The following is a 20552-nucleotide window of genomic DNA, read 5'->3' as shown; positions in this document are numbered from 1 at the left end:
GCTCTGCCCCTTCTACCCAACTGGATGAATATTTCTTCTTTAAATCCTTGGTTACCGGATTTCCATACAGTTTGATTTCCTGGCAGTTCTGGTTTTTTTTTTTTTTGTTTGTTTGTTTGTTTGTTTGTTTTTCTTTTGAGATTAGTGTGACCCTCCTGCTTTATGGTTGTGCAAGGAGGCAAAACCTGTCAACTATGCCTCCATCTTGGCTGGAAGTCCTCACTGCTAGGTTTTAATAGCGCTGGTACATGGGAGACACTTGGTCAACCTCAGTGGTGGTAACCAAAGTTCACACTGTCCAGAGATCCTCAGTCCTCCAGAGAAGAGCAGCTAGATCATGAGGAGGCTCCAGAGGTGGGTGCTTCATAGTTCCATGATATTAGGCACACAGTGCAGCTAACAATTTTCACTTTTGTCCTGGAGGGGCTGGGCCTGCCATGAGGTCTGCCACCAGGTTCAGTCACCAGTCCTGGGCATTCTTCAACTATCTCAGCTGTTTGTCCAGATTACCTGGAATACTCTGCCTTGATGGCATCGATCTTGGTATCAGACACTTCAAGTTGAAAAGTCAGTCTTCTCCAGCCCTTCCCCATGTGATCATAGATTATATGTGATGTCAAATGCAGCATTCAAGTGTTGCTCTTCCTGTGTGACTTGGCTGGCTGTGTCAGCTTCAAAGTCATTCAGGAACCACAGACAGGTTTTGGCTTCACAGAGACTCCAGCAGTTTGGTGTGCTCAGGATCCATCTTGTTTAGCTTGAGCAGCCATGAGGAGAGGTTGAGGCTGTTTCTGCCCGCATTCCAACTTCTTATTGCCCGTGTGACCGTGGCATAGGAATTTGAGCTCAGCCATTTCACTGACTGATCTGGCAACCTCTTGCTCTGCAGGACAATGCCCAACCAACTGAGCCACACAGGTCAGAGCCTGGTTAACATACCTTTAAAATAAGCCTTAACCAGTCCTGACCGGAGTGAGTTGGTTGAAGCAACCTACACCATGTGCAGCAGTCCCAGGGATGGGTCCTTGGTCGCGGCAGGTGAGCAGGTGGACATGGAGGTGCCTGGACCCAGCCTTGACGTGTGTCAACTACCCTGGCCTCAGCGCACTGCATGCCCACTGTTCACTGAGCCTGGCTCCCTCTTCACACACCTCCACAGGGGTGCCACGAGGCTACCACTGGAAGTCCATCTGTCAGGATTGTATTAATCTGACACCAAAGATTGTACCCACTGCTTGAATCATTGAATTTTGGAAGAGTTGTTCTAATGAACCTCTTTTTACACCAATGCACACTTTCAGGTAGTATAGAGAGGTCATTGTTTTCTGTTGACTCAAATGATGGTCCTGTTTTTAAGTCAGAGGTTATTATTGGCACCTCTTTAGATAGACTAGTCCTTGCAGCAAGAAATAAAAACAGAAGGCTTTTTAGAACACTGGATATTAGATAATGTAGCCTAGGTAATCTGCTTGGAATGGTCTATTTCAGTCCCACAGAAATAAACTTGCTTTTTAAGTTGAACCATACGTACAAGATGCTAAAAAGGAGTTAGAAGGAGCACAGTGAGATTACAAAAATGTGCCTGGTTTCTAGTACTTAAATAGGAGTGTTTGCCATGTGGACCAAAAAAAGAAAGAAAGGAAGAAAGAAAGAAAGAAGTTCTGTGGTAAGTAATCTCACAGGGTGATCTGATTATAACTTCCTATCTGGGCAGGTCATGGTGGGTAGTCACATCCCAGCTATGTATTTCTTTAGTAAAAGGTTTATATTTTGCCTTATGCAAGCCCTGTCCATTATTTTGGTTCTAGGTTAACATCCTTTTTCATGAATAGTTTTTCAAAAGATTTTATTTATTTACTTTTAGAGTGAGGAAAAGGGAGGGAGAAAGAGAAGGTGAGAAACACCTATTGTTTGTCTCTCCTACGTGCTACCCTGACTATGAACCAAGCCTGCACAACTCAGGAATGTGCCCTGACTGGGAATTGAACCCAAGACTTTTTGCTCTGCGGGATGACGCCCAACCAACTGAGCCACACTGGTCAGATCCTGGTTAACATACCTTTAAAATAAGCTTGTTGGAGCAACGTCCCATAAATGGATTCTCTCCCTGGCAACTCTCGACATGGATGTTTCTCTCCATCTCTCCCTCCTTTCTCCTCTCTAAATTCAATAAGCATGGGAGGATTAAAAAAAAACAAAAAACCTTAACCACCTTTAAGAAAGCACATAATCTTAACTATCCTGTAATCCACCCCCAACCTTGCTTGTTTTCTTCTGTTCCCTTCTTATTTTCAAATACATTTTTAAAAAGTTGCAAAACTGTTATTCTCTGGAGCATTTGAGATCTTGTCCCCAGACATATATCATCAGTTTGGCTCAAAGTCATAAAAATTCTCTACACCTTTGGACATTTCTGAAATCAGGAGCCATATTTTACTTTTTGTGTACAAGAAAGAGAAAGATTTCTTTCAATAAAGCACTGAGGGCTTTAGGAAAGAGACCTTTGACTAATCCGTAATAGGAAGATGCCCTGGCTGGTTTAGCTCAGTGGATTGAGCGTCTGCCTGCGAGCTAAGTGTCGCTGGTTCGATCTTCCAGTCAGGGTACATCAGAGAAGGAAAACCCTGACTCCAAAAAACCTCCGCTGCCTTGCGGCATACCTCTTCAGGGGAAAGGCTAAGGGAGTAAACCCCGACAGAAAATCCGGAGCCGGAGTCCCTAAGGCGGTTTGACGTTGTAGTCAACACCGGCAACTCCTGCGGCGCACCTGAACCCAAGCTGTATCGACTCCGTCTTTCCCTTGGACCCTTCAGCTGCGAAGAGAGGGGGGGTCTGCTGCATGGGCAACAGCAGACCCTCCATATTACCCTGCCCAGGCTCTGTAGCTTCAGCGTCATCGCAAGATGTCGATTCAACACGGGAGGAGACAGATACCGTGTCACTCCCGAGTCGGACTGCACAGCCATTCTCGGCGGTGCAGATAGACTCTTAAGCTACACCATCGTCTCTCGAGACGGACGGCTGCCAACGACGACGACGACGAATAGGAAGAGAACTAGTCTAGAAGTTGGGAGACCCGGTTGAATTTAGGTTCTGGTACTTTAGCAAGTGATTTTCCTCTGGCTTTACTTTCTGTACTGGAAATAATTTCTCCCTAATGTAGAAATGGCATCCAGGCAAGACACTAACTAATTAGATGCCAGGCTCTCATTAAACTAATAAGATTCCAGTAACTGGGGACAAATGCTAATAGATCTCAAATCGTACCACAGGATACTAATGGAATACCTTACCCACAATGCCTCTTTGGAGTTACACATCAAGTATGTCCACAAGGGTCTTTGGGTGTGCCCATATCGTATGGTTTTAAAGATCTTAAAATTGAATACTGCAGAACCAACTAAGCAATTTTAAGAACCCAGTCACACGTTACTGTCACTGAAATTAAGGCCCTTGTTGCCCGATTTTCATGTGGTTTGTCTGGTGTGGGCAGTGTCACCGGAGCTGTTGACCTCTCAGGACTAGTGCTACGTGGCATTCCTGCAAGCACCAGCGGTTCTTCGGCCAGACATCTAAATTCAGTAGGACTTCATTACCGCACAGTCCGGGCCACCGCCTCTACTCCGTGCGCACTCCCAGTCATAACGGGTCTCGAGTCTCACGATCGCGCACAAGGCACTGAAGCGAGTGCCCCGCCCGCTTCAACGCGCTCGGGATTTGCCTGCTCCCGCTGAAGCTCCCGCTCCCGGAAATGCCGTCGCGAGTCAGGCACTGGAGTGGGCGGGGCGGGGAGTCGCACCCGGAAGCTCGCTGGCAGGTTGGGCGGGGTTGCGGCTGCCACGTTGCAGCGGAACGTGGAGGTGTCCCTGAACCGGGAGGAGGAGCTGCGGCGAATGTTGGAAGCGTCTGACTGGAGCCGCATTAACGCAGAACCGGTCACCTAGGGTCCTTACCAGGTATGTCTACCCTTTCCCTCCTTTCCTCTTAGCAAGCCCTCGGGCCTTGAGGTAGAGTACGGCCCCAAACTGTGACCCCAGCCTCGGTCTCCGCTGGTCCCCGCCAGCCTGCGGCCCGGTCTGCGGTGGCTGCGCGCCCCTGGTCCTGGTTTCGGGCCCGGCGGAACGACGCCTGGCATCACAGCTGTTTTGGAGATCATGCCGGTTCACATCCGACGTCATTTTCACGGCTGAGCAGGAGTTTCCCCGAGGTTTGCAACGGGGTGACCTACCGAGGCGGGTCACTGGGGTCCGAGGTTCGGAGACCGTCACACCCTAGTGCACAAAGAGGTGCGGTCCCCGAGGGCGAGGGAACGAAACAAAACTCAGGATTGCTTTGATTTGGTTAGACTTTTTTGTTTGTTTATATTTTAGCTGTTGCCAGATTGAAAGGTTGGTAGGTTTTAACTGAAGACTACTGTCATTTAACCTGTATTGGTTTATTTTATGGACAGTGGTCGCCAATCGCAACCTGCACCTCGGAAGAAGTCTCACTCAATCTTGTACGTTTTTGCTAATAAATCATAAGATGTTAAAATACGGGGCAGGTGTAAAATAAATCAAAATATTGCCTGGGCTTGTGGGCATTATAAACTTCTGTTTGCTCAAGGAACTAATTTTACGTAGGTCTCTCTGATGGTCTGTGGTAACTTTTTCCCCCTAAAATGCCTTATCTAAGTATAGAAAACTGAAATGTGATTGTCTTTGTAGACAACTGTAACTGTATTTAATTGATAGATACTCCTCCTTGCATTATACTGTCCAGCGTCTTCTGTACATACCAACTCTTCTAGAGCTAGCCAAAAAAGTTTACTCATCTTTTGCTAGTAGTTCTTCTCTGCTCTTTTTTATTAGTTTCTTTTCTGAAACTAATAACATAAGAATAGAAAGTAAATTTTAAAGTGTAGAGAGCAATGATTCTTAACATTTTGGTATTTTGTCTCTTGAGGATCTGATGAAAATACTGGGTCATTGTCCTAGAAAATATGCACACATATAAGTTTTTCTATATAATTTCATGAGGTTTACCAATCCCAAGTTAAAAACTCATGCCAAGTGATATTATTAAATTATTTTTATCTATTGTTTTTAGAAATGTTTTCATTCTTAAATAGGTTAATTTCAGCTCAAAAAGTTTTATTTGTTAGCCTCTAGATAAGTATGACACTATTTAGTTCAGTAATCAGTACACAGTTGCTTCTTTGGTTTTGGTTGAGTGAGATGAGCCTAGAACATTGATAATATTTAATAAATTCTCTAGAACAAATATGGCCATCCATAATGAGATAGTTTGCCCACACAAGATGGATGATTTTACTAAGAGCAGTGTGAGCTAAGTATTGTATTTCTGTTTTGGGAGTCAAAGTTTCCAATTCTGTTACCTCTTCACTTTTTACTTTCTGAGATGTAGGTTCTCTCTCAATAGCACTGTAAGATTGGTATTTTTTAGAGAATAGTACTGTTTTTGTTTTAGTGTTACTTCACAAAATTATCATTTAGAAAATGAGCAGAACCCTGCTGAGTAGCTCAGGTGGTTAGAGCATCATCTCTGTACACCAAGATTGTGTGTTTGATGCCTGCTCAGGGCACATGCAAGAATCAACCAATGAATGCATAAACAAGTGGAACAACAAACTGATGTTTCTCTCTTTCTCTAAAAATATTTAAAAATATAAAGAAAAAAAATGAGTAGAAAGAAAAATATTTCCACTTGACTGCATACAGTTACTGTGGAATGTCAGATGAGAAAAATAAGAGTTCTAGTCTGGAACATAAATTTCCTTCAGTAGATGTATTCATGAAGATCACTAGGATAAACACTTTATTTTATCTTATTTTTAATCCTCACCTGAGGATGTGTTTATTGGTTTGAGAGTGAGAGAGGGAAAAAAATCAATGTGAGAGAGAAACATCAATTGGTTGCCTCCCACATGCACCCCAACTGGGGACAGAACCCTCAGTGTAGGTATGTGCTCTGACCAGGGATCAAACACACAACCTTTTGGTGTACAGGTGACTCTCTAACCAACTGAGTCACCTGGCTAGGGCAGGGTAAACATTTTAAATTGTTACTTTTATAATAGCTCACAATTAAAAGCATTTATTTACTACCTGCCACACACACTTTTCAGCATTTCTGTGTAGTATCTCATTTAATTCTCTCAACAACCCTATGGTATCAATACTTCTGTTACACTTATTTTACCAAGTGGGTAGGCAAGACACACATAGGTAAAGTTACATGCCCAAAGTCAGAGGTAGGACATGGTGGAGCTGGGATTTAAACTGAGGGTGTTGGCTCCAGGCTCCATGCTCTTAACTGCTGTGCTATAGATATTATCTTGTAGATGACCTCTGTGAACAAGCCACTGTTCAGTACAGATTAATCAGTGGAACTACTTCTGGTGGAACATAAAGGACTAAAACAAAAATAGACTTTTATAAATGCTTTGAATCCCCACCTAACCATGTTATGTTCTTGTGAATTTGTCTTTCTCTTTCTGTAAATGTTACACATTAACTAAGTGTTCATGAATTAGGTCGCCCTTGTTGTACCTTTGCTCTGCAGAGATACTGTAATTCTATTCAGTTGAGGTTTTTTTGTTTTGTTTTTGTTTTTTTATTGATTTTAGAGAGAGAGGAAAGGGTAGGAGAGGGCGAGAGAGAGAAACATCGAGACATCCATTTGTTGTTCCACCTATTCAAGCATTCATTGGTTGATTCTTGTATGTGCCCTGACCAAGGATTGAACCCACAACCTTGGCATATTGGGATGATGCTCTAACCAACTGAACTACCTGGCCAGGGCTTCAGTTGTGTTTTTAAAATATATGTATATATATATATATATATATATATATATAGCTATTTTGTTTTCACTTTTGTAAATTATTCTAAAGGCATTTTATAAAACCTCTTCCCCCTAACAATACTTTCCTCTATTTTTTAAAATAAGAAAATATCTTTTAAATAGTTAAGAATTAAAAAATTAAATGTTGACCTGAAATTGTCCTTTCTAGCTCATCAGTCTATTTGAATTTCTCTAAATATCAACATTCAGAACAAGAAAAAATTCTGAGTACCTACCCCCTTGTGCTGAGTAATTTTGATCCCAGAAGGGTAAAAGTTGTAACACTTAACTGAGAAAATAAATTATTTGTCTATTTAGTGAGATAAGATGACGTATAAAAGTACTGGTAAAAAGGCAGTGGGAAAATATGTAAACAATATGTACTGATAGAATGTTACAAAGTTTTGTTAAGATAGAATAAGACACTATTATCAAATGCTTTAAGTATGGTACAGACAAATATAAAACAGTTAAGAGGTTATTTAGATCAGTGCGGATTGGATTGTTAGGGCAGTTTTCATGAAGGAGCTGTAACTTGAACTTTACAGTTGGCTGAGAGAAAGAAGAGGGCATTTCCTATAAGGAAAATAGGCTTCTCTTTCACTTCTCAGAATATTGGGATTTTTTCCCTTTTTTCATAATAATCTTAGGAAACTACATGCATAATTTTCTTGATTAATCTCATGATAGTAATGATTTTAAAAAGTAGTTGCATGTTAAAAACACTTATTAACCTGTGTACAAGGCACTGTGTTTGGCCCTCTATAAAATAAATTATTTAATTTAAAACTCACAATATCCCATGAGGTAGTCACTCTTACCTCCATTTTACAAATGTAAAAACTGGAGCTCCAAGAGGTTTAAATATTGTGTCCAAGGTATCATAAATAGCAGAGCTAATATTCAAATTGAAGATTGAGTTTAGAGGCCTTGACTTTTAACCAAAGTAATTCAGCCTCCTAATCCACTTATGCCTAATCCAGCACAGTTTCTAAAAATACATTTTTCATAATTTCATCATGTGTCATATTTGCTTTGCCATTAATCATGTATTCCAAATGTTAATATTTTATCTATGATTAAAATTGAATATCTGAACTTGTTGAAGCGACAAATAAGGGCTTGGACTCTGGAGCTAAACTTCAGAGTTTAAATCTTGGCTCTGCCTCTTGCTAGCATGTACAAATTATTTAATCCTCCTGTGCCTTAATTTTATAATGTGTAAACAATTTGAACCTGTAAGACACAAGGCATATTGTTAGTCTAAGGTCATCTTAAGGAAACTTCAGTAGAGGATGAACTTCATCCTCTAGAGATGAGTAAGAAAACTGGCATAAGTACTGTTGGAGAGCATTGAGTGTATTTAACTAAAGACTTGAAACTAAAAAGTGGGAATAAGTAAGAAAGAATAAAAGATACATATTAAATATTGGACAATGTAAGAATTTGTTATAAAACTTTAAAATATTAAGAGAACTGGCTGTGACTGGTGTGGCACAGTGGGTTGGGCATCACCCTGCACATCGTTAGGTTGCTGGTTCAATTCCTAGTCAGGGCACATGCCTGGGTTGCAGTCCAGGTCCCTGATTGGGGCTGTGAGAGAGACAACCGATGGATGATTCTCTCACACATCGATGTTTTTCTCCCTCTTTTTCTCTCTTCCTTTCCTTTTCTCTAAAAATAAATAAAAAGTTTTCTTTTTTACTGTAATTTTTCAGTTACCATTTCTCTCCCTTATTCCCCCCTATAAATAAAATCTTTTTTAAAAATTAAAAGAATGGGGAAATAGGGAGAAAATTAGAGGTAGAATAAGTTTGTGGATTGCCTCATCTTTAATGGTCAGGAGTCAAAGGGCATCATTTAAAGCTGACAAATCAGTTAATAGAAGTAGAAGTATATTTAACAGTACAAAGGTAAACACTGAGAAAGATAATACTATTGACTATAATTGTGTAGTGCAAGAGAGACAATAATTTTATACAAGCTAATTTCTTTATTGCTCATAGTTACTTTGTAGACTATTAATGGTATTAAATAAAATTTAAAATCATAGTTCTAAAGATAAAACCAGAAATACTATTAGAACAAAAGTATAATATGTCATCCTAATTGTCATAAAAATTATAAATACACAAAAATAAAATAGACTACAATAAAAGTATTTTTTAAATTATAAAACCAAACAGCAAAATGAGATAAACTAAGAGCAGCCATATCTGTCGTATCAATAAGTTTTAAGTGACCTTATTAGTTAATCTGTTGGAAAGATTTTCCAGTTGAATGACTAAGCAAAGCTTTTTTTGGTAATCACTAAGCAAAATTTGATTTTTGTTTTTTTTTTAATTTAAGACAGCCAGTGAAAACAAAGTAGATCAAAAGTTGAAAAGGACAAAAGTATGCTCATAAAGGCAAATAAAAAGGAAAAAGGGTATTGATCTTAATATGAGACAGAGTGGTATTCAAGCACCAAGGCATTATTTAAAACTAAGAAGAATAATTTATAAAGCTAAAATGTTTATTTGGCAGTATTAAACATTATGAATATCTACCAAATAACTATATATTAAATAACAAAGTAACTTTTATAAAGCACATTTCAGGAGATACCAGGAGAAATTGGCACAAATACATTAGTGGTAGGAGACTTTTAATGCACTGTTGGTCCAAGGTAGATCAAATGGGAAAAAATTAGTATACAGAAGACCTAAACATAATAGGGTTGATTTGATTAATAAATATTGAACTTGACCCTGAAAACAGAACACCCTTATTTTCTAATGTATAGTGATCTCTGAACTTTTAATTGGCCTTCTCCCCACCATGGCATGCCCCACTTCTATTGCCTTAATGCCTTAGAACTTTGGTGGTGTTGACCTCAGAGACCACTTTGCTGTCCACAGTCTTGTGGGTAATGGTCTTTTGGATGGATTCCATGGAGTTGCTGTTGTTCAGGGTGTCAACAAGATTGAAGTCTTCCCCTTGTTCTAGCAGGTGGTGATAGGTGGTGATCTCAGCCTCTGGTTTGACCTTGATGTTCAGCAGGTCCTCCCCCCTCTGCTTGCATCATGGCCAGCTCTGACTCCAGGTGCAGCAGGATCTTGTTGAGCTGCTCCATCTGCAGGGTGCATTTCCACCTCCCTCAGGCTGCTCTCTAAACTGGCCTTCAGATTTCTAATTTGGTCCAGGTAGACCTCCAAGGACAGGACTGTAGTCAGTCTTGTGAGTGTCATCTCAGCAGCTCCTATCTCAGCAGTCTGTGAAGTGACCACTGTGGTGCTCTTCTCATCTGCTGGGATCAGTACTAGTCTAGGTCCTCTTACTTCTTCTGAGCCAACTTGTCTGGATATCTGCCATGATCTTCCTGAGGTCCTGAGATTCAACTCCCATGGTCAACCCAGAGTTGCTAATCTGATTTTGTAGACCATTTACTCCCTCCTTGTAGTTCTTCTTGAAGATCAGCTCCTCCTTGAGAGCCTTGATCTTTGTCTCCAGCTGCAGCTGAGTGATATTGGTGTCATTAATGACCTTTTGGAGTCCATTGATGTCACTGTCCACAGACTGGTGGATGGCCAGCTCCATCTCATATTTGACTGAAGTCATCAGCAGCAAGATAGGCATTGTCCACAGAACTTGCAAAGATCTCAGCTCTCAGGTCCTCAATGGTCTTGACATAATGCCCCCAGTCTATGACGTGGGGTCCCTTCCTCTCTAGGTGTTCCTGGATTTTGCTTTCCAGTTTTCAATTATCAGCCTCCAGGCTTCTCACTCTTCAGGTAGGAGGCCAGGCAGTCATTCAGGTATTCCATAGTCTCCTTCTTGCTCTGGATGCCGCAATGCCCTCTAGACCCCGGGCCATCCCAATAGCCAGGTCCCCAGAACCCCCAGATACTTTTCATCCTGATGGAGTGGGTCACAGAGGTCCTGGAGCCCAAGGCCTCAGCATCTGCATAGACTCTGGCCATGCTGTTGGCCAGCCAGGCCTGATGGCTGGGTGACTGCACAGAATCCAGGGTCTGGTTATTTGTGGGGAAGCTGGAGAGAGTGCTGAAGCTCGTTGTTGTTCAGGGAAGAGGGCAAGAGGCTAAGACTCAGGTTCAGGCAGCCAGAGCACCCCTTTTTTTAGGTCTCATGGAACAGTCACTAAAACACCTATGTAGGTCCCAAAGAAAATTTCAATAAGTTTCATAAAGGAGAAATAGTATCAAAAAAATCACAATGCAGTACAAATTAAGGCTCCTCCACTTGGATATTAAACTCAAACAATTCTTGGATCAATGGAGAATACAAATAGAAATTGTAGAATATAGATAACGATAGTAATGAAAACACTAGGGAAATATGGTTTACCAAAAATGACCTTCAATAAAGAAAATTCAAATAGATCAATTCCATTGAAGAAATAGAGACAATTACCAAAGAAACAACCCCCCCCCCCAATAGTTGCAGGCCCAGATATTTCACAGGAGATTTCTACTAAATCCTTAAAGAAACAGTAATTCTAGTGCTGCTTTTGAAACTGCTCAAGAGCATAGAAAAAGAAAGAAAACTTTCATGTTTTTGTGAAACAGGTATAACATTGATATCAAAACCTGACAAAGATTGCACAAAAGAGGAAAACTATAGACTCAATATCACTTTTGTAACTCTAGATGCAAAACTTTTAAACAAATGGAATCCAGCAGCACAATAGTAAAACAATGCAGCATGATCAAGGGAAGTTTTTCAGTTAGAAATACTTTCCCTGCTGTATTATTTATCTGCTTTAACATCTACATATGCAATGATTTGGATTGGTAATGTACTGTAGTTATTAGATTAACAGCTTAATTTTGAATACTCAGATGATAATGCATAAAATATCATTACCAGTATGGATTTTGACTAGTACATTGACATGGAACATTATGTGAAGTTGGAGCCGTTACAGAATGTGGCAGGTGGTAATTTTTTTAAAAGTATATTTTATTATTTTGTTACAGTAGTCCCAATTTTTTTCCCTTTGCTCCCCTCTGCCTACTACCCCGCTTCCCTCCAGCAATCCCACCCCACTCAGTACATGTCCATGGGCTGTGCATATAAGTTCTTTGGCTTCCTTCACCCTTTCCTATATTATTCTTAACTTCCCTCTGTCTATTTTGTATGAAACAATTATGCTTCTTAATCCCTGTACCATTTCCCCATTTATCTCCCTTCCCCCTCCCAGCTGATAATCTTCCAAATGATCCCCATACCTATGATGCTGTTCCTATTCTGGTTTGCTTAGTTGGATTTTGTTTTAATTTTTTACAGTCACTTGTGGATAGTTGTGAGTTTGTTGTCATTTTAGAGTTCATAGCTTTGATCTTCTTTTTCTTAAGTAGTTCCTTTGACATTTCATATAATAATGGCTTGGTGATGATAATACTCCTTTAGCTTTACCTTGTCTGGGAGGCACTTCATCTGCCCTTCCATTCCAAATGATAGCCTTGCTGGATAGAGTAATCCTGGTTGCAGGTTGCCTTTCATCACATTGAATACTGCTTGCCAGTCCCTTCCTGCTTGGAAAGTGTCCCCTGAGAAATCAGCTGATAGTCCTATAGGCACCCCCCAGTAGGCAACTCTCCGCCTCTCTCTTGCTTCCCCTAGGACTCTGTCTTTATCTTTCACCTTTGGCATCTCAGTTATGATGTGTCCTGGTGTGGTCCCCTCTGGGTCCAGCTCGCCTGGGACCCTCCATGCTTCCCAGACCTGTATGTCTATCTCCTTTGCAAAATTTGGGAAGTTTTCCTCATTTTTTTCAATTCTTGCTTCCTCATTCTGCACTGGTTGACTTTTTTTCTTCCTTAAGTTCCAAATCATTGATTTGAACCCCGGTTTCCTTCCCTTCACCATTGGCTGTGTGTGGATTTTCCTTTGTTTCACTTAGCATAGCCTTCACTTCTTCTCTTATGCATTTGCCATACTCAGGCATCTCTGTCAAGCCTGTGAGCATCTTTATCACCTTTGTTTTGAATTCTGTGTCTGTTAGGTTGTCTCCTCATCTGCTAGGTTGGCTGTCTTCTCGTCACTTGTTCTCCCACTGGAACCTTAATCTGTTCTCCCTTTTGGGCCATACTTCTCGGTCTCCTCATTCTGACAGGCTCCTGTGTTTGTTTGCATCCATGTCCCAGGTAGAGCTGTCGCTCCTCTTATGTTTAAGGGGCGGAGCCTTAGGGATTCGTCAGTACAGGGTGACCTGTTTTACCACATTGTGGTGCTGTATGTTGGGGGAGGGGTCTGAGAGGGAACAGTGCTGCCTACCCAGCACTTGCCCCTTTTCCAGGCATTTCTCCCACTTCCGTATGGGACTGGCGCCTCTCTAGCTGTTGCCCTGGCTATCGTTCCCAGAGTGGATGGGTCTTTGGATAATCTAGGACCGTGGGGCCCTTTAAACAAGCAGACTCTGCTGAGAGATTGGCAGTTTCTGCCTCTGCCCTCACCCCCACTGCTCTGCACAGTCAGAAGCAAAGAGGCTTAATTTTCCCTGGTGCTGGGACTGTGAGCTTCTAGGTTAGATGAGGAGCTGGGAACACTCCCCAGGTTTCCCTCCTGACTTTTTAAAACATGTGACTTGTTTTCTGCTGGCCTGCTGCTGTGGCCGCCACCACACTGCGACCTCTCCGCCCCTCCTACCTGTGTGGATGAGTATTTCTTCTTTATATCTTTATTTGCTGGATTTCCATGCAGTTTGATTTTCAGGAACTTCTGGTGTTTTCTAGTTTTGAGGTAGTTATATTTCTTCTTAGTTGTGGAGGGAGATGCAGCATGTCTGTCTACGCCTCCATCTTAGCTGGAAGTTCTGTTGTCATTTTAATGTTCATAATTTTTATCTTTTTCTTAAATAAGTCCCTTTGACATTTCATATAATAATAGCTTGGTGACGATGAACTCCTTTAGCTTTACCTTGTCTTGGAAGCACTTTATCTGCCCTTCCATTCTAAATGATAGCTTTGCTGGATAGAGTAATCTTGGTTGTAAGTCCTTGCTTTTCATCACCTTGAATACTTCTTGCCAGTCCCTTCTTCCCTGCAAAGTTCCTTTTGAGAAATCAGCTGATAGTCTATGGGCACCCCTTTGTACGTAACTCTGCTTTTCTCTTGCTGCTTTTAAGATTCTCTCTTAATCTTTCACCTTTGGCATTTTAATTATGATATGTGTTGGTGTCATCCTTTTTGAATCTAGCTTGTTTGGGACTCTCTGTGCTTCGTGGACTTGTATGTCTATTTCCTTCCCCAAATTTGGAGTTTTCCTTTATTATTTTCTCACATAAGTTTTCAATTTCTTCCTCTTTCTCTTCTCGTTCTGGCACCCCTATGATTCAGATGTTGGCAGGTTTAAAATTGTCCCAGAGGTTCCTATGCCTCTCCTCATTTTTTTTCAGTTCTTGTTTCCTCATTCTGTACTGGTTGACTTTTTTTATTCCTTATGTTCTAAATCATTGATTTGAACCCCGGTTTCGTCCTTTCACCATTGGTTTTATGTGGATTTTCCTTCGTTTCATTTAGCATAGCCTTCACTTCTTCCCTTATGCATCTGCCATTCTTAAGCATTTCTGTCAAGCCTATGAGCATCTTTATCACCAGTGTTTTGGACTCCGTGTGTTAGATTTGCTGTCTCCTCATTTCTTAGGTTGGCTATCTCCTTGTTGATTAGTTCTCCCACTGGAACTTTGATCTGTTCCCTCTTTTGGGCTGTACTTCTCTGTCTTCTCATCTTGACAGACTCCTGTGTGTGTTTGCCTCTGTGTCATAGGTAGAGCTGTCTCTCCTGTTACGTTTTAAGGGGCAGAGCCTTAGGTATTCATCACTAGAGGGTGACCCGTTTCACCCCATTGTGGCACTGTTTGTGGGGTATGGGTCTGAGAGGGAACAATGCCGCTTGCTCAGCACTCTCCCCTTTTCCAGGCACTTCTCCCACTTTGTATGGGACTGGAGCCTCTCTAGCTGTTGCCCTGACCGTTGTTCCCAGAGTGGGTGGGTCTGTGGATGTTCTAAGATCGTGGGAGCCCTTTAAACAAGCAGACTCTGCTGAGAGACTGGCAGTTTCTTCCTCCGCCCCAGTCCCACTGGTTTGCACAGTGAAAAGCAGTGAGTCTTTATTTCCCCGGTTTTGGGACCATGTGCTGCGCAGTCTGGTCTAGTGCTGGGAGCATTCCCCAGGGGTCCCTCCCTAGTTTTTAAAAGGTGTGACTGCGCTTTTTGCTGGCCTGGTGCTGCTGCCGCTAGTGCTGCCGCCACCACACCGCGTCCTCTCCACCCCGACTCTGCCCCTCCTACCTGTCTGGATGAGTATTACTTCTCTATATCTTTGTTTGTTGGACTTCCGTGCAGCTTGATTTTCTGGAATTTCTGATTGTCTCTAGTTTTGAGGTAGTTGTATTTCTTCTTAGTTTTGTCCATCTTGGCCAGAAGTCCTCACAGGTGATAATCTTATATCATAATTTGTGCAAGTGAACCCTGGCTGGTGTGGCTCAGTGGATTGAGCACTTGTCTGCAAACCAAAGGGTCACCAGTTTGATTTCCAGTCAGGGCACATTCCTGCGTTGCAGGCCAGGTCCCCAGTTGGGAGCGCAGGAGAGGCAACCACACGTTGATGCTCACTTCCTCTCTTTCTCCCTTCTCCTCTCTCTAAAAATAAATAAATAAAATCTTTAAAAAAGAGAAAGAAGTTTATTCAGGGTATGAGAAGATGATTCAGTGTTAAGAAATTTATTAGTACAATTTGTTTTATTGATAGACCTAAGGAGAAAAATCATATGGTTATCTCTAATTACCTAATGAAAAGCATTTGACAAAATTCAACACCCAGTCTTTAAAAATAGCATTCAATAAAACAGTAATCAATGGCTGTTTTTTTAAAAAGTCTAAGCCTTCTACATTATTTATTTATTTATTTTAAAATACTTATTTTACTTTTAAGAAGAGGGGAACGGAGGGAGAAAGAGAGGGAGAGAAACATCAGTGTATGGTTGTCTCTTACATGCCCTCATCGGGGACTTGGCCTTTAACCCAGGCATGTGCCCTGACTGGGAATTGAACCAGCGATCCTTTGGTTTGCAGGCCAGTGCACAATCCATTGAGCCACACCAGCCAGGGCTCAATGGCTATTTCTTTATATTATATATAGTTAATATGTATGTATACCTCAAATCCCAAAATCATGTTGCGGTGATATAGTAAGTAGGCTTTCCCACTAAACAAAAAGAACAAGACAAGAAATCTCACTGTTATCACTACCGTTTAATATGTTATTACAGATACTAGCCAACTTGGACAAGAGAAATTAGAGGAATAACAGTTTGAAACAAAGAGGTAAGTGTCACTATTGGCACATGATAGGAGTATATATGTGGAAAACCCAATAGAATCTGCTGAAAAACTACTGCAAAAAGATAATTCAATAAGATAGCAGAATGTAAAATCAAAGAAATAATTGGCCTTTATAACAATAACAAGAAGATAGACAGTATAATGAAAGAGGGGGGAAAAAGCCACATTTACTACAAATGAAACCAAAAGATGAAATAGGAATAAGCAAACCCAGTATGTCAAAAATAAGTAAATAATAATAATAATACTGAAAGATTCAAAAAGAAGACTTGAATCAAAATACCATATGGTTGATAGGAAGATTCAAACATTGTGTTAATTCTCACTAAATTTATTGATTTGATGCAGATTCTGTAAAATTACTAACATTCTTTTTCTCTGGTATTGACAAAGACTATTCCAAAATTTATGTAGTAAAATATAGAGAAATAACAAGGAAAACAGGGTAGGGGAAAGCAGTGGGTCAGGCTTTTTGAAATCCTACTCATATAAAGTCTCACTGTTTAAAACAGTGGGCTGCCTAACCTGTAAATAAACAAATGGACCTATGGAATGGAAATCTGGAAATAAACCTAAGCATATAGAGGAGTGGAAATCCTAACCTACATCCTAATACCTACAAGGAGTATAAACCTAAGTAGTAAATTCTGAAATAAACCTAATAAAAAGAATTTAGTACATGATAAAGGTGATTTCTAAAATTAGTAGGAAAAAGACTTCAGTAAACAGTTTTGGAGTACAAACAACAACAAAAAAACTTTGAACATCCATTGTATACCAGGATATGCTCCAAGTGAGTCAAAATTTTAATGTAAAGCATAAGGCATAAATGGATTTGCTAGAAGAAAAATATGGGTGAATTTATTCATAATCTTGGCATGCAGGAGTCCTTGCTAACTAATCAAAATTCCGAAACTGTTTAAGTGACATTTTATTTTATAAAAAAATAAAAATTATGGTGCATTAATACAACAGTATATTTTTCCGTGCTGAAAAGAATTGTGCTATCAAGTCACAAAAAGAGATGGAGGATCTTAAATGCTATTATTGCTGGGTGAAAGAAGCTAGTCCGAAAAAGCTAAATATTCTATGATTATAGCTAAATGACATTTTGGAAAGGGCAAAACTATGTAGACAGTAAAAAGATCAGTGGTTGCCAGGAGGGAGGGAGTTAGAGGGGGATGAATAGGTGGAACACTGAGAATTTTTAGGGCAGGGAAACTTTTAAATGATACTATAATTGTGGGTCATTATATATTTGTCAAAACCCATAGAATGTATAACACAAAGAATGAGCCCTAATGTAAATTATGGTCTTTGGGATATACTGTAGTACAGGATTTTGATGGTGGGAGAGTCTGTGGTTGGGGAGATGGGGAAGAGGTATGTGGAAACTTTCTATACTTTGGCTCAATTTTTCTGTGAACCTAAAACTATTCTAATAAAATCTGTTAAAAAAAATAAAATCTTGTGAAAGGTAAGAAAAATATGTAAGCAAAATCAACAGATAAAGTCTGAAAACTTAATGCAAAAATAGACAAATGATATATATAAGAATAGATAGAAAAGGTGACAAAGACAGAGAGTCCTTGCCATTGTGGCTCAAGTGGTTGGAGTGTCATCCCGCACACAAGAGGCTGCGGGTTCAATTCCCGGTCAGGGCACATACCTAGGTTGTGTGCTTGATCCCCAGTTGGGCATGTATGGGAGGCAACCAATTGATGTTTCTCACATCAACGTTTCTCACTCTAAAATCAATAAACATATTTAAAAAAATTTTTTTAAACAGAAAATGACAGAGAAAAAATATAGATGACCCATAACCATATACAAAACAATGTTCAGCATTATTTAGAGTATGAGAAATACAAATTGTAACTTTACAGAGCTAACATTTCACTGATTGGTCCTGTTAAAAATCTAAAAGTGTTACCCCCCCCCCCCCCAAATTGTTCTAGTAAGGCTGTGTGTAGGGTAGCAGCTACTCATGTATTACTCTTGGGAATGTGAAAATGTATAGTTACCATGGAGGGCAACATGGCAATATCCATCAGAATTTAAATTTCCTTTGTCTTTTAACTCAGCAGTTTTACTTCTGGAAATTTATAACTATCCTTGCCCATTAATGAAATGATACCTACAATGGCCATTTATTTCAGCATTTTTTTTTGCAAAAATAGCAAAAGATTAGAAACAACTCAGGTGTTCATCATTAGTGGACTAAGGTAATTAAATTATGGTACATCTTTACAGTGGAATACTGTGTCATGTGAATGCATTTATGTAGAATAACAAAGTTTTTTTTTTTAGTGATAGCACAGTACTTCCTGAATTTTTCTACCAAAATAACTTTAACAGAGAGAATATATAAACTAGTGGTATGGGGATTGTAGCTTGGAGTGACCATGTCTTTAAAAATTTCTGTTTTATCTTTAAAAATCTATGGGCTTACTATATTCTTCTTTGTAGTTAGTCTGTTTTAATTTAAAATTAATTTTAAAAACCACTCTTATTGAATAATTCTGCTTCAGGAAGATGCACCTTGTGTTTTATGTGCCTTCTCTTACCCCTGATACATTGCTATCTGTCTTTGTCTGAGAAGCATATAGTGTAGCACATTTTTTTCCACACTGATTTTCTAGCTGAAGGGCTGTATTCTGTAAACATTAGAATAGCCCCGTATTTATCTCAAAATAATTGAATAAGTGTCTCAAAATAATTGAACAGGCATCTCTTCTTTCTAATATTGCACATTCCAAACAAACAGTACCTAATTTGATTTATTGGCGTTTGGGCATTACTGAAGATGTAATGATTTGTCCAGTATATTTCTATGTTCTATGTTACATGTTCAGTATATTTCTATATAATATATTCTCTTTAGCAGGATGAAGTTAAAGGAAGTAGATCGTACAGCTATGCAGGCATGGAGCCCTGCCCAGAATCATCCCATTTACCTAGCTACAGGTAAGTTCAACAGAGAAGATAGTATATCTGACTTATTCATACCTGTTTTTTAAAAAGATTCAGGTCAAGCTTCATCTCTAGAAAGGCTCGTATGCCCTGGCAAGATTCCTGCCTCCTTCCTGTCAGTTGGATTCAGTGACCTTCCTCTGTGTTCCCGTAGCATCTTATACATCTTAGTATTAAGCATGATATAGTATCTTCCCCACTTTATGAAAACCGTGTTTTATCTTTATTCCTCCAGTATTAAGCACAACAGATAACATGTAAAAAAATTATTAAATATCAATTTGAATGAAGAATAATTTTGATGTTAGCTTTTTTTTTAATACAAAAAGAGTTTGAGTTATATCATTTGTGACTGTAAGTAGATAAAGTAAATCACGGTACGTTTTTGCAGAGATCTTTTAAACTATCTATAGGCTTAAAAAATTGTCTGCACTGTTCCCTCTTACAAACATCATCTCTGAGCCCTGTGTTAGGAGCTCATTGCTGAAGTGATTTAAACATCTGCTCGACAGTATATATGCTGAGATTTCAGCCACTATCATAGCACTCATTGGTGAGATAATTGAAAAACATGCACTTAATTTCTATTTTATATAGTTTTCTGAGTCTTTTATTTTTGCATGCATAGTTATATAAGTGTATTTCCTACAGGAACATCTGCTCAGCAATTGGATGCAACATTTAGTACTAATGCTTCCCTTGAGATATTTGAATTAGACCTTTCTGATCCATCCTTGGATATGAAATCTTGTGCCATTTTCTCCTCTTCTCACAGGTATGAAATGCAACCTTAAATTCACATGGTTATATTTAATTATATGTTGTGATTGATGCCTAGTTTTTAAAATAAATGTATCATTATTAGAAACTGCAAAGAATATTATCAACAATGACATGCAATATTTTGTGAAAAATGTATCAGTGAATTTCTGTGGAAGTAAATAAGAGTCGATGTCTATTGACTTTTAATGTTGACTGTTATGTGTATGATAGGAAGAAGAGGATCCAATTTCTAGTATTTTCCCCTTCATGATATAGTAGAGTTACTTTTTTTTTAAATAGAGATTTTATTTTTAGAGAAAAGGGAAGGGAGGGTAAAGAGAAGGAGAGAACATCGATGTGTGAGAGAATCATCCATTGGTTGCCACTCACATGCTCCCAACTGGGGACCTGGCCCACAACCCAGGCATGTGCCCTGACGGGGAATCTAACCAGCAACCTTTCTGGTTCACCAGTGAAACAGCACCCAACCCAATGAGTCACACCAATCAGGGCTAGAGTTACTTTCTTTTATCTCCTTTTTCTCACCTGTTTACAATGAAAAGGTAGGTGTGATTAGAAAAAAAAAAGTTGGATGAATATTAAGATTTTAATAGTGATTACCTC

General features: G+C 39.7%; 1 protein-coding gene and 1 pseudogene across 20 annotated transcripts in view; one reads left to right on the top strand and one right to left on the bottom strand.

Moving 5' to 3' along the window:
* The first annotated feature begins 3823 nt into the window (after positions 1 to 3823).
* The window catches only part of SEC31A (SEC31 homolog A, COPII component), a 96570-nt gene continuing 79841 nt past the window's right edge, over positions 3824 to 20552 (top strand). For 9 of the 20 annotated variants that reach the window (XM_090266224.1, XM_090266223.1, XM_090266221.1 and 6 more), the window contains exons 1-4: positions 3825 to 3956; positions 16121 to 16175; positions 19078 to 19160; positions 19818 to 19941. In XM_090266224.1, coding sequence (XP_090122350.1) covers positions 19082 to 19160; positions 19818 to 19941 — 203 coding nt within the window. In that variant the 5' untranslated portion in view covers positions 3825 to 3956; positions 16121 to 16175; positions 19078 to 19081. Of the gene's footprint in view, positions 3957 to 16120; positions 16176 to 19077; positions 19161 to 19817; positions 19942 to 20552 lie in introns of all 20 variants that reach the window. The other 11 variants (XM_090266219.1, XM_090266216.1, XM_090266225.1 and 8 more) reach the window with 5 other exon arrangements.
* On the bottom strand, positions 9691 to 18771 carry LOC150019166 (keratin, type I cytoskeletal 18 pseudogene; annotated as a pseudogene).

This window comes from Furipterus horrens, unplaced genomic scaffold (assembly GCF_987537825.1).
Source record: "Furipterus horrens unplaced genomic scaffold, mFurHor1.1.pri manual_scaffold_2, whole genome shotgun sequence".
Lineage (NCBI taxonomy): Eukaryota > Metazoa > Chordata > Mammalia > Chiroptera > Furipteridae > Furipterus > Furipterus horrens.
The sequence above is the reverse complement of the archived record's forward strand: the minus strand, read 5'-3'. Positions and strand labels throughout refer to the sequence as shown.